Source organism: Onychomys torridus, chromosome 10, assembly GCF_903995425.1.
Source record: "Onychomys torridus chromosome 10, mOncTor1.1, whole genome shotgun sequence".
Lineage (NCBI taxonomy): Eukaryota > Metazoa > Chordata > Mammalia > Rodentia > Cricetidae > Onychomys > Onychomys torridus.
In genome coordinates, this window is record NC_050452.1 from 55,329,671 (window position 1) to 55,343,252 (window position 13,582).

The window sequence follows — 13,582 nt, forward strand, 5'->3', positions numbered from 1 at the left end:
ATTATAATGTTAAATGACAGAATGTTTTAAAAGACTGTAGTAAATCCAATGCTAGACTAGTAGATAGTAACTAAAATGTTATTTGTAAATAATTTTTAGTGTTTGAGCAATGCTTGTGCTAAAAGTGAAAAGGCATGATATAAAATGATTTCAATTATGTAAAATACAAAACTATTTTGAAAAATAGCTAGCAGAAGGCACCTCAGAGAGCAAAAGCAGGTCAGATAGCAAAAGCTGACCTGTGTGCTGTTGTTTTTCTTCATACTTCTCTACCAGGAATCTTTTTCTTTTTCCAGTAAGGAAGAACCAGGAAAACACCATAATTCTGAAAGGCTAGCGTAAGGCGACAAATGTATGTAACACTTACAGAAATGCCTAACATTTTATGTGTCATCTAACAGAAATGACTGTGGCTTCCCAAATCTTTTCTGTTGAATTTCCAAATACTGTTATTAGTGCAAATAATATCTCAACACGCAACAGTGAATATCCCTTGGTTGGATCTGTTTATAAATGTGTAATCTGGTATACACAGTGTACTCCTTGCCTAAAACCACCCATACATTATCAGGCCAATCTCTCATAGTCCCTACCTGGTTCTGACCTAAAATGTCCTTCAGCAGTCTCGCAGCCCAGGCCGCCTACCAGCACACTCCACGCTCTAGTAGCTTTGACCTTTTCTATCCACCAAACCACAAAGCTCTTAACTCTGCTGCAATTATCAAAGAAAATGCCTCCTGTCAAGCCATGAGAAAGACAAAGCATCCCATTCACTCTGAGGGGTTCCAGAATTTTCTAATTCTTTATGCACAACTGTTTCCCTTTCTGTAGAGCTCCAGAGCTGCTTCTGAACTCCATCTTTCATATCATCTTACCTTATCTGCACAAAGAATCTTCACTTCAGACAGCCAACTTCTGTTCCTAGGAGTTGATCTGTAACCATATAATCATCAGCCTCTGTGGATCCCATTTAAGACCTTGACAATTTTAACAACAGGACCAATGCAAATAATCACAACTCGTGGAAGATTATGAAATTCAGCTTCTTAAGAAAGCATTCCTTTTAAGCAAACCTCAATAGAACTTCTCACTTGTCTATCAGCATCCCCACATATACAGCACTGAGTTACACATTATGTACATTAGCCAGTACTAAAAACAATCTAGTTAACATGTATCAGATTTCACCAACCACCCATCCTCATTGCATTTCCAGATAATTCTGACTGAGGTTCTAAGAGCTGAGTAAGAGGAGACTCAAAATGTTCATGTGTTGTCCTATGTGACACTGCTCTCAGACTAGCCTATCATCCAACGAATTCCAAACTTTACAAACTGAAACAACGCAATCTAAATGCACCATAAATTTATATTTGTTAATCTTGGTATTAGAACATTTAAACATTTCAAACTACATAAAAATATGACAAACAATATAAAACAAAGAAATCTGTTGACAACTTAGTTCCAAAACATCACTATTTCTTATACTCAATTAAGCAACAGGACAGCTTACATAGCTCTTCAGAAAACAGTGTTTTTAGTGGAGTGTTATCAACAAAAATCAGCACAATCCCACACAATAATGTCTCCAATTTATTATCTTTTCCACAGTACAAATTTTTCAAACCATAAATCCTTTGCATTTATTCAAAGTCTGTAAACAAGTGCCTGATTCCCCACCCCCATCTCAGTTTAAGCATGTGAATGTTTTAAGTCCTTCCATCAAGTTTAACTCTTCCATGTGTGTAAGGAATCAAGAGCCTTCTCTCTTTACATTATTTATATTTTATCATACAGCCTGCAGTGCAGTAAATCACAGTGAAAGCCCTGGAAAAACAAAACATGATCTTTACAGCAGGACTTGAAACTTTATAATAAATGCATTTGAAGAAGCGTCCCATAATAAAAGTGTGGGTTTTCATTTCCAGAAAGCAAGTCAATTAGAAACTCTAGTTTCTACTTAAAAACCCATTTGGATCTAAACGTGAGAACAGTCCCCTATCCACAGTCATTTTATAAACTCTATACAGTTTTACTTGCAGAGATTTTTTTTTCCAGTCTGGAAAACAGTAGTGCAATTAGGTTTTACTTCTTTTAAGTTATTTACTCCATGATGGAAACAGCTCTGTGGAAAGATAAGAAGATATTCTGGTAAACAAGAAATTTTTGCAAGCCCATGCTGGCTTACAGTCCATTAAAGCTTGTAAGTCCATAGCGGCTTTCAACAGAATGCTGTGTGTACATCACTAACATCAATGCAGAAATAAATAGGCGGAAATAACTGTAAACTGTCTCCTCTCGATGACTCTTCAGTAATGGCGGCCTTGATGAACTGATGGTGTGGTCTGTGAAATCATCAGACAGTAGACAGTTGCCCTTAAGGACATTTCCACTATAGCATCAACTCTGGAAAGCCCCAATGGAGTTACATTCCAAAAATAAAAATAAAAATAAAAACGGAGTGGAGGGTGGGAGATAAAGTTCACAGATGCCACTTGAATGGAATTCCATCAAGTCGCTGAGTCACTTAGACTTCTTCTTGAAAAGACTTTTGATTTTTGATGGCTTTTTGCTTTTCTCGCCATTATGACAAAGGTCATGTGGGATGCTGCTTATTCTGGAAACATTTGAGGCTTCCTGAACTGGCTTGCTACCATTGCCAGCTGAAGAACATGATGTGTGTCGAGGTTTAGGCACCGGGATGCCACTAGAAAGTTGGTTCATGCTACAGGATTTTTCCAAGATGCCATTGTATACTTTGCTGGCAGGACTAAAGATCATGCTCTTGGTTTCTGTCAGACCCAAACACTCAGGGGAGCCCCGGGAGACATCTGCTGTTACTGGCGAATCACCCCTGGAAGAATCCTCCAGGGAAAGCTCATCTCTTGATATCTTTCGAGAAGACAATGTTTGGTATATCTCAAGGCTTAAAGGAGGAGACTGTTTCCTTCCAATGGAAGAGTTCAAGGAGTCACACTCTGAAGCTGTGTCTTGTACTTCCCTGAATGAGACAGACAAAGGTAAAACTTTTAGAGTTGTATGTTCTTAAGAGTACCAGCAAACATTCTAGTCAAATCAACCTTCATTCACTATTTATCCAATTATAAAAGGAGATATGCTATAATTATATATAAAGAGATAAAGTTTGAAAATTCTTCTTGTATTATACCCTATTATCTCCTTGTGTGTGTGTGTGCCTGTTGTGTGCGTGTATGTGCATGCGCATGTGTGTGTGTGTGTGTGTGTGTGTGTGTGTGTGTGTGTGTGCACATGCATGCACCCACTCACAAGAGAGACTATATATGTATTTGTGTGGATATCTGCATGTGTGCATGTGTAGGAACTCATAAATTCAGGTAGGCTAACTGGCTAATAAGTTAGAGATCTGCTTGTCCCTGTCCCCACCCCTGCTGGAGGTAAAACAAGTGTGGTAGTACCTGGCTTTTACACAGGTTCCAGGGATCCCAACTCAGCTTTTCATGCTCATTTAGCAGGCAATGCATTGTCTCAACCTCTCCATAACCCAAAACGTGTTTAGTTTTAAAGATAAATTATAAAAATCAAACACCATAATTTAAGTTATGCCTTCTTTAACTATTATGAAAATGGAAATGTTTGACTTTTGAGTTTTCTTAAGACCTTCTGACTTTTGCTCCTTCAATACTTTTTCTTTCTGAATCACAGAACTGCCAGTATATGTTTGAAAGACAGAATTTTAGTATTTAGTTATTTACTTTTAGTGTTTAGTTGTGATCCTGGTGAAATATGACTTTCTGAGGAAATAAAATATGAACACTGCACTAAAATAAAATCTCTATCAAGTTTGGTGGAGACGATGTGCTAAGGCACAATGCAATGGATAGGAGATAAAAGGCAAACATGATGCTATTGTTCAAGAACGGACATTCAGTAAGTTTTTACAGAAGAGTTTCTTTGTGAATAGCACCCCCCCCCAACTTTGTCTACAGTGGAAAAAAAGGTAAATAAAACAGAACACTAAAGCCCCTAACAGTCACCATTGAGACTACCAGCCTCCTCTGAAACCTCACAAAGCCACGGCCCTTCCCACCACCATCTCTCTTGCAGAACCACCACAAACTTGCCCTAAGTGACTCCACAGCTTCCTCACCAGCCTCTCTGCTTCTATCCCAGTGTCTCCCTTTCAGCAACTTCTCGACACAGCCACGGAAGTGACCTGAAAAGCTCAATCACCAGTCACTCACTTGCTCACAACTCTATTGTGCTCCCTCAGATAGAATTCAAAGGCTCTGCACATCCATTTGGTCCTTGGCTCTCTCTCCAACCACACTTCCTCCCTCTGCTCCAGAACACCCTTTCTGTTCCTTCAACACAACAATCCCCAGACTTCCTCAGGACTCTGCAACCAGTTTCCTCTGCTGACATATAATCCTCCCGCTGCTCTGTGACTGGCTTCTCCTCCTCCTTTAGGTAACGACTATCCACCCAGAGAGGACTTCTCTAACCATCCTATATAAAATGGCATTTCCTCTGCTTTCATTTATCTTTATCATCTAGCATGGCCCAGTAGCAAAAATGGTTATTTAACTTCAAAAGAAAAAAATTCTATTAAGACTAGGAGATCTTATTAATCATTGTATTCTCTACACTGTAATTCATGGCAACCCCACAGTAAAATTAATAAATATATATAGAATGAAGAGTGAATGAAATCCTGAGGAACAGGAACCATTTCTAATTGGTTTCTGTGTGCACTCAGCACAACTTCATTAAAGAGTTCTTTAAAAATGATAGATAAAATCAAGGTAAAATTGGCAAAGGAAGTCAGAAAAAAATAGGAGATGATGACCTCCCAGCTGGAGCTAGCCCAGGGTGTCTTACTTGCCTTGGTAGCTCAAGGTATCAAGTATACAAGACACAGCAAGAACTAAACTCACATTTACAGAATTAATCTCTTACAGTGAATGGTTTATGACTCATCCTTTTTCACATTATTTATACTCGCTTATTTCTAATAATTATTTCAAATTAATATTACATTTTAGATACACATTAGATTGCTGAACTTATTTACTCATATATTTTTGTTTTACTCAGGCTATATATGTAAAGAACACATTCCTTAAATGTGTTCTACTACATTTACTTATAGTATATGTGTATATTTATATGTCTGTATGTGCACAATTATTTACGCTGTGCATATGTGTCTAAGTCCCTTGGCTCAAATGTGGAGGTCAGAGGACAGTTTACAGGAACTGAGGAATACTCTTCATTCTGTATATATTTATCTACAATGTGGGTGGGTCCTGGGAAGTGAACCAAGGTAATCAGGTTAGGCAGCAAATGCCTTGACCTACTGAACTACCTTGCTAACCCAAAAGCCTGTCTTCACACATAAGAAGCATTATCTCAAAGCCTCATAAGGGTGTAATGTGGAAAGATTACCAAGCTCAGGAGACGTGGCTCCTCCCTCCTCCCCAGTTCCTGTTGTTAATCAGCTGTCAACTTCACTAAAATCATCTCCTTTCTCTAGTCTCAATTTTCTTATATGCCAAAGTAAGAGACTTTGATTTGTGTTTAATGTTGCATCTACTTCTACCATTCCAATTAAAAAACAAGCAATGATCAAATTATTGCTTCTTCCATGTACTGATCAGATCTTCCATGTAACTGATCAGATCTGCACCCCAGGTACTGCACAAATTAAAATTACTCTATTTTTTTTAAATGCACACTCTTGGTGGCGCATGTTTCCTTTGGAATTGAACTTAATCATATATACCATTTACATTAATTTTGTATCATTTTCCCGGAGGTCACATGTAACTAAACACACACAAGTTTTATAAGAAGATATGTGCTTAAAAAGAAAAGGAAGACGACCCGCTGGGTGAGGGCTAGCCGAGGGTGCGTGTGTACACTGTGTAGAACACAGAAGGCTGGCTTCCTAGCAGCACAGTCAAATTCCTCCCGTACCCATGAGGCAGCTGTGAAGTTCTGACATGCTATGTGAAATGAGAACTTAACATTTCCATGACAGAAAGGTGCGGTGGGACAGGGCAGCTCTGGCGGCCCTACCACTTTCCAGAAGCCACAGAAAAATGATGTTAAAGTAAAGCCTCTTGCTCATGACTGTGGTTATACTACAAAGACACATAAAGTGCTAATCGTAACAGGCTTCCTGAGGGAAGGTGCATCAAATCCTCTACTTGCAATGAGACTGCAAACCCCGAGTAGTTCCTTAGGAACAAGCCTCAGAGATTACCTGCTGATTAAAAGCTAACTTTCACTAGGCAGTGCAATGACTACAGGTGACAAGTGATCTGATAGTAAGGTCACGAGTCATGTGACTGACAGCAGTGAGGAACCACCATGAACAGTGCTGATAACTAAGGGCAGTTTCCCTGTCACAAACACCACTCTGCTTGAAAAGAGGAAGACAGTTTAGAAGTGAGCTCCCACAGCAACAGGCCCTACAGTGTGCTGTCCCTCAAGACAGAATGAAATGCATGCAGCTATACCCACTGTGGCAAAGAAATTAAGTCATGAATTTAATTTAATTTATCATTCTCTCCATTAAGCTCCCAACATCTTCTTGAGCCCTGGGCATATAGCACTGACTATGTGCTAGTGAGCAACACATTATTTTGAAATTTCAGTCATATTGATGTCTCTTTATGTGGAGGCATACTCAAGTCCAAGATGTTCTATTTTACATCCACATTTCATCTGACAAGTTTATGGGTGGAGACTAGTCAACCCCACTTGTTATCATCTGTGCAGTTACACAGTTACACCTCCCAAAGCTCCGACAGCCCAGGGACAACAGAGCTCTCCACAGGATTCTGATTTCCACAGGTCTCCTGGTGGTCCAAAGATGACACCCAAGTGCTGATGAGAGGGGATCTGCAAACACTACAGCCCCAAACTCACTGATACTCATAAAGATTACTGTTCAGCCAAGCCGATCAGCAAAGGCAGGAAATACAGAAGGCAGGTCTCTGCATTAAAGATTAGGTCACCCGACAAGAAACAGTGGGGTGGCCTTTAGAAACTGAAAGCAACCAGACCCCATGCTCCAGTGACACAGAGACAAGACTTCAGCAATATAACCACAAAGAACTGAGTTCTGCCACAAACAGAGAGGCTCAAAGGGTACTCCAGATTCCACATGAGAACTCAGCACAGCCAGCATCTTGATTTCAGCCTCAGATACCCTGAACAGGAAACCCAGTCAGCCCAGACTTGCACGGCCGATGTCCACAAAGAGGTGTCACGGGAAGCCACTGAGTCTATGAAAGCTTGGTGTGTACCCGCAGACTACACTGCAGCACTGCTGCTACCACTATACCCACTCAGCCCCGCACTCTGCAGTTACTGACAGCCAATACCATTGTTTTTCAGCAGTGAAGTAGATGGCCTCCTCGTCCTCTTCATTCCGATACAGAGCAGGGCAACTGGACACAGACAGAATGTCTGGATCTGGGGAAGGTAGTGAGTGCTGGGGATGCTGCGGATGGTGAGGATGCCGAGGGTGGGCTACCAGAGGAGCATGTGGAGGAAGTTGAGCTCGCTGGGACTGTGGGGAGGATGGCACAATGCTTCGACGAGAGCGGCATAAACTACTGCTCCTGGCTAAAGACCCAGCAGGTTTAGGCACGGTCCCTGAAAAACACAAGCCAACAGAAACTCTCATAACCACCAATGTCCCTTGTCCCTTAACTGTCTTCTTACAAATATGTACACAGAACTGATGTAGTAAAATATCAGATTTAATGTTTATTTGGGTAACTATGTAACAACTGCCATTCTCTACCACCTATGAAAAATTAAACAGCAATAATTACAAATGTAATAAAAATGATAACAGAGGTAAAACTAAAATAAAATGCACATAATGTAGTTTTACTGTAAAAAATCTAAAACTACTAAAAACAAAGACTTAAAACTTTATTCAAAATAACATCTCAATTTCAAGTCAATATAATGTATTTATAAGAAGTGGTAAACTCTTGGTGAACACTATACTGAAGCAGAAGAAAGAATAGTATAAAGTATCGATGGAGAGTCTTTGACATGTCACCACATGTTTGACCTTTAAGGTTTAAATGTACAGTCTCTTAGCTGAAACCAAAGCTTGCTTCCTGAACACAGATCCTCATGGACTGTCTCTGTCTTAGATCTCCCTGTTTTTACCACCTGCCTTGAACTAGACCCATGCATGTAGAACAATTGGATTCATCCTCAGTTTTTTCCCTGCATTCCAGCTGCTCAAGCCAGCTCTTGGTGCATGCTGCATTCCTCAGGGCCACAGCAGCAGGGCAGGAGGTGCTGGCGAGCCTTACTCCTGCGCCCTTTACAAACTGGGTTCTTCCTGAAGCTCACGCTATTAGACAGCACAGGTCCTCAGACGCATGTCAGTGCTTTCTCCCAGCAGTCTTTCCCGCTCTAGCCAAGCCATTCACTCACCATCACTGTGAGTAATTTCACTTCTAAGACTCATCGGACCCTTAACCAATCAAGAGTTTTGACTTGTCCTTTGCCTTCCTGTCTATTCTGATGTCTTGACTTGCCAATTATATTATAATGAAACCACCAAACAAGAAATGAAACAATTCTCCTAGTATCAGAAATCATTGATTACCCAAACAGAAACTCTAACAATTTGAGCAAGGACAAACTTCTCACCAACAACTTCAAAACAGTCTGGAAAAAATAAGGAATCAAACTGAACTACACCTGTTATCTAGTTAAACTATTATTTTCCAGTAAAGGTGAAATCAGACACTTTCTGCCAAAGACAGAATTTCTCGCTTTTAATTTGTTTAACAAAATACTCATCAACACTACGTTTTCAATAAAGAACAAACAGGAGGAAAGTAAAGTAAAACATAACAATAAGCAGAAGGATATTTAAATAATGGCTAAAATTACACCAAAAGTGACAGTTATGAGTGGCAGTCCACACATCAGAAAGCACCAGAGAATACTAACAACAAATGAAGAGTCTCCAGTTCACGTTATCTGGAGCACCCTAACTGTCGAGAATGAAGAGGAGGGAAGGAAGAGGAAGGGAAGAAGAGTGTGAAAACAACTTTACTTAAGAGCCCCGGGATAAAACAGGTCAACAAGCAGGTTCAATATCTGCATTAAATATCCCCCAAACATAAAGGAAATAATACCACATAATTCCCAAACTTACTTCTGGAGGAGTAGTAATTCTATCCTCTATTCTTTTACTCACAATAAAGGTATCAATTAACAGTTTCGGGGTTTCTTCATTTAGAATTACAGACAGCATTATTCATGTATTAGACTCTTTTAATTTGTTCTTTACATACAACAAGCATGCTTCCTGTTCATTATTTCGAGCATAACTAACACATAATATAGCCCACCAAAGAGGTATCTAAATAAAGCCCCTTCATCCTACCTTATACTCTATTCTTATGGCTGACAGCCTTTGTTCTGCAAGGTCCAGAACTTAGGCGCTTGTAACAAAGCAGAATGGAATAACACTGTGTGGCCGCTAGGTGGAGGCACAGCTCTCCAATCCTAGGAGCAATCAGTTTAATTCCTAAAACTTCCTATTAAATTTCAAACCATCTCTTGTACTTTTTTCATATTTATAAGTATTAATGTCTATGTATAACACATTATTTAAAATATATAACCATTATTCACAATTAGTATTTTCTTTTAATGAATCAAAAACAGCAAAAGTTTTGCCATCTCTAAACTCTCAGAAGTGCTTCTAAAACAAATAATAACAATAACAACAACAATAATGAAAACATCATCCTCAAGTACAATTCTGATTCTTAACAATTACATATTTTAAATAAAAACTATTTTTAAAAGGTTTAGTATTTAAACAAATGCATATATCTATGAATCAGTGTTATGTAGGGCACATATATAAACAAATAAAGAGAATAGAGGAATTCAACTGGCAAGCCAGCTTGAATACAGATGCAGCCCAAGGACATGCGGTCACGGCTTCTGGCGTCCCCCAAACTTACAAGCTGTTCCTCTCAGCCACTCCCCTGTGGCAGTCACTACTGCTTCCTCACTTCACTGCACCATAGAGAATTAAAGCCAGAACGTCATTGTCTGGCAAATTAAAAGCTTGATGGGATAGCAATTGTTCTACACAATCGGAACTGTTGTAGCAGTTTCAGGAAAGCAGTAACAGTTGAACAGAAAAAGTCAAAACTAAAAATTACTCAGATAAGATGACTTGATTGGTCTCAAGTGAAAACTTTACATTTTCAGCTAACCAAAGACTAAACTAATACACTTCTCCATTCATCAAAGCTCTGTTCTATTGACACTGTAAAAAGTCACAAATATTGGGAAAATAGACCAGGCAAGCAGTAATAAGAATAAAAAATTTTCCAAATAATTTCCAATATAAAAAAACTGCAAATTGAAAACATCTGTAATTCTGCAAAAAGTCAAAAGTTAAAGCATTCAAATTTTATCCTACCAAAATGTTTTTACACAAAGTAAAATTCAAAAACATAGCATACAACTAAGCAATGTAATACACACAAAGAGCTTCCTTTGGAAGGACTCACATTCTGGCAAAGAAACGTGGTAGCACACATGTATAATCCTAATATTCAGAGGATAAGGCTGGAGCCCAGCCTGAGCCACACAGCATGCCTCATCATAAAACAACCAGAAAACATCTTACTTTTTTATATGTATATATAGCATGTCTTACATAAACATATATACATATCACGTCTAAGTTTTATAAATAAGCACAGCTTTTGTTAAAGGCAAACAGAATCAGTATCTCATGATATAACCAGAGCAGGGTAACACTACAATAAAAGTACACATTGAAAAACAAAACAAAAATACTCAAAAAGTCTTGGGAATGGCACAAATCCTGAGCTTATGAAGAGTCAAGAGCTGACTATAGCAGAGCTGGCACCCAAAGCCAGGCTTCTAAAACCTTCCCTTAATCTTCCTTTCTACTGTAGTTTTCCGTCCAAGTTCAGCATTCCATTTACACAACCACTTGCAGCCACAATGCTGTATCTGTCCCTTTTTAATGTGACTCTCCCATTTCAATAATGATAATTAAGGATTTAAAAGAAAAAGCCTACAATGAGTTATATGTAACTATTGCTGAACTATAACTATGTGCTAAATTATGCAAATTAATCAACTATTCATGCTTCTTGATAAGGTATATTTCTAAAACAACATATAACATATAAAGAATACATAGATGAGAATATCTCATATAGTACTCTCAAAGAGCAAAATAAATATTCAAAAGAAACAAAGAAGAATACATTTCCCCCCATAGATGTCAAAGTGCATCATTCCTAAAAGGGCATGTCAGAAACTAACTTTGCTGAACGCACGTACCTGGAAACTGTGACACTATCGGGGGTGTGTCTTCATCTAAGTCATCGACTCCTCCAGCAATCGGGTAGGGTGGAATGGAGACTCTAGGCATCACCACCCAGCTGTGGTCAGAGTACAGAGAGGAGGTAAGGCTGGGGAGCCCAGAGTTGTGAGCTATCTGAAAGCCACAGATCTTCTCAATCTGCTGCCAGCGAAAAAGCCGTTCTCGCAAACACGTTGTCAGCTCCGAGAGCGCTTTCCTGAAAAGTCAATAGATGAATTACTTACTGCATTGAAGTCTTGAGTATGATACTGAAATGAAGACAATGACAGGAAGAGACCATGGAAATTGGCTGATCTCAAGAAGAAACTATTATCCGGTTTCAGAATTAGTATAAATGATCTCACTGTGGAAGCTTCACTGGTTAAATCTGTACTCTCTCTAGTACGCAGCTCCACACTGTACTAGGCAGACTGGTAAAGGGCATGCTCACTTGGCTTCCAGAATCTTGTGATCTACTTCATCCAGGGAGGAGCTATGCGCGACATGCAGGGTCCCAAAGACTGTGCTTCGCTTCTTTTTAATCTTTTCTGCCTGGAAACCCAAAAGGTAAAAGGTAAAGCTAGGGTTAAGAAAATGACTATTACATACTAGTAAAGTTGATTTTGGTTTTAACTATATTAATAATCATAAAACCAGTAGAAAATTATTAGCCAAGATACAGACATGTTTTCAAAATAAGAAAACAGATGAGAAAGGAAGCATGCTTTCCTAAGTCAAAGACATTTAAAGCTTGTTCTAGAGAACTGTTTTCCTGACTTCTACAGCTGAGAAGGATCAGAATCTTCTATTAAAACTAATAGAAAAACATTAACCAAATCCTATTGCAATGAGGGTTAGTCAACTATGCATTTTTTCCCCAGGATTCAGATTAAGGCTTACTCTTACTCCACACAATTTAATAACAGCAAACATGAGTTTCTAGTAACTACTAACCTGCATCAGACATGAGGCAGCAACCTGGAGGAGAAAAGCTCCGTATAAAACGTTTACAATAGTGATAATAGCGACAATTTCTCAAGGAGACTAAGGTAATTTTGAAAGTATATATGCACTTCTCTAGAGAGTAATTTTACTTTAAATTCAATAATTACAAGATTCGATTTACATGACAAACTCTAATTTTAAAAACAGAACCTTCAAGAAGGGCTTTTCCTGAAGTTTTTGTATTCCAAGTGATTAATCATGAAATAAGAATACCTCGTCCTTAGCGATGGCTAGCTGCATCTCAGCATTCTGTCTCTTAATATTGTAGTACTGTACTTCGACTTCATGTGTTAGCTGAAGCCATTTCTGAAGCGCATCAGGAACAGACCAGCTGCTTCGCATTTCAAACTCCTTTTCAGCCTTTTTTAGAGCCATGCGGACCTGCAAAGACAAAAGGAAGAAGACACAAAGAAAGGGAATACGGAAATAAATGTTGGCACCAAAACAAAAAGAAAACCAACTCAATTATGGATTTTACAAAAACCTTTTAAAGTCACTAAATCTAAAGGTACTTTTTATATCAAACTAGAGCTGACTTTAACTGCATTCTAAATTTACTGGCCAAAGCTAAAAAGTCACAGAGTAGAGAAGGCCCCCCCACACACACACACACACAAAGTTGAACTATTTAGTTTTTGTATTTTATAGTTGTCAAGCTAAGAGAAAAAAGGCACAGAAGGGAAAAAAATCTAGGGAACAAACAAATTGCTGACCACACTTTCCACAACGCATTTTTTTGTCACCTAGGATACGAAACAATGCCTGAAACCGAGGGGACTGAGACCCCGCTGCTGCCTGCTGCCCTGGTGCTTCTCTTGGCCAGTCTGTCCCACCCTTTCTGTCCCATCCACTGCTCCTCATACAGCAGACAGCAAGCAGACACGGAGCATGACTGACTGTGTAACTTTCAAGAAAATCAGTCCTAGTCAAGAATAGACTTGATTTTCCCTGTGAGAAACTATGCATTGCCTTCGCTGTAAGTATGAAGTATTTCTTCCACATGCCAATTAAGGGGCCATCAAATTAAACAACAACAAAATAAAATGTCTGATATGTTAAGTGTAATAAAAATGCTAAAGAAAAAATATCTAAAGAAAAGCCTAACTAACAAAGTAGGAACAGAAAATCTGTTCTTAGAACAACTTACTTAAAATACACGCCAGGGTACGAACTAGAAGATAT

At 38.9% G+C, this 13,582-nt stretch overlaps 1 protein-coding gene across 2 annotated transcripts in view; it reads right to left on the reverse strand.

The window, feature by feature from the left end:
* Window positions 1-1,578: 1,578 nt before the first annotated feature.
* The window catches only part of Stim2 (stromal interaction molecule 2), a 121,929-nt gene continuing 109,925 nt past the window's right edge, over window positions 1,579-13,582 (reverse strand). Inside the window, exons 8-13 of one of the 2 annotated variants that reach the window (XM_036200909.1) lie at window positions 12,614-12,781; window positions 12,350-12,373; window positions 11,847-11,947; window positions 11,374-11,612; window positions 7,377-7,650; window positions 1,579-3,004 (exon numbers count right to left, since the gene is read on the reverse strand). In XM_036200909.1, the coding sequence (XP_036056802.1) occupies window positions 2,527-3,004; window positions 7,377-7,650; window positions 11,374-11,612; window positions 11,847-11,947; window positions 12,350-12,373; window positions 12,614-12,781 (1,284 nt within the window). In that variant the 3' untranslated portion in view covers window positions 1,579-2,526. The remainder of the gene's footprint in view (window positions 3,005-7,376; window positions 7,651-11,373; window positions 11,613-11,846; window positions 11,948-12,349; window positions 12,374-12,613; window positions 12,782-13,582) is intronic. The other variant, XM_036200910.1, reaches the window with a different exon arrangement.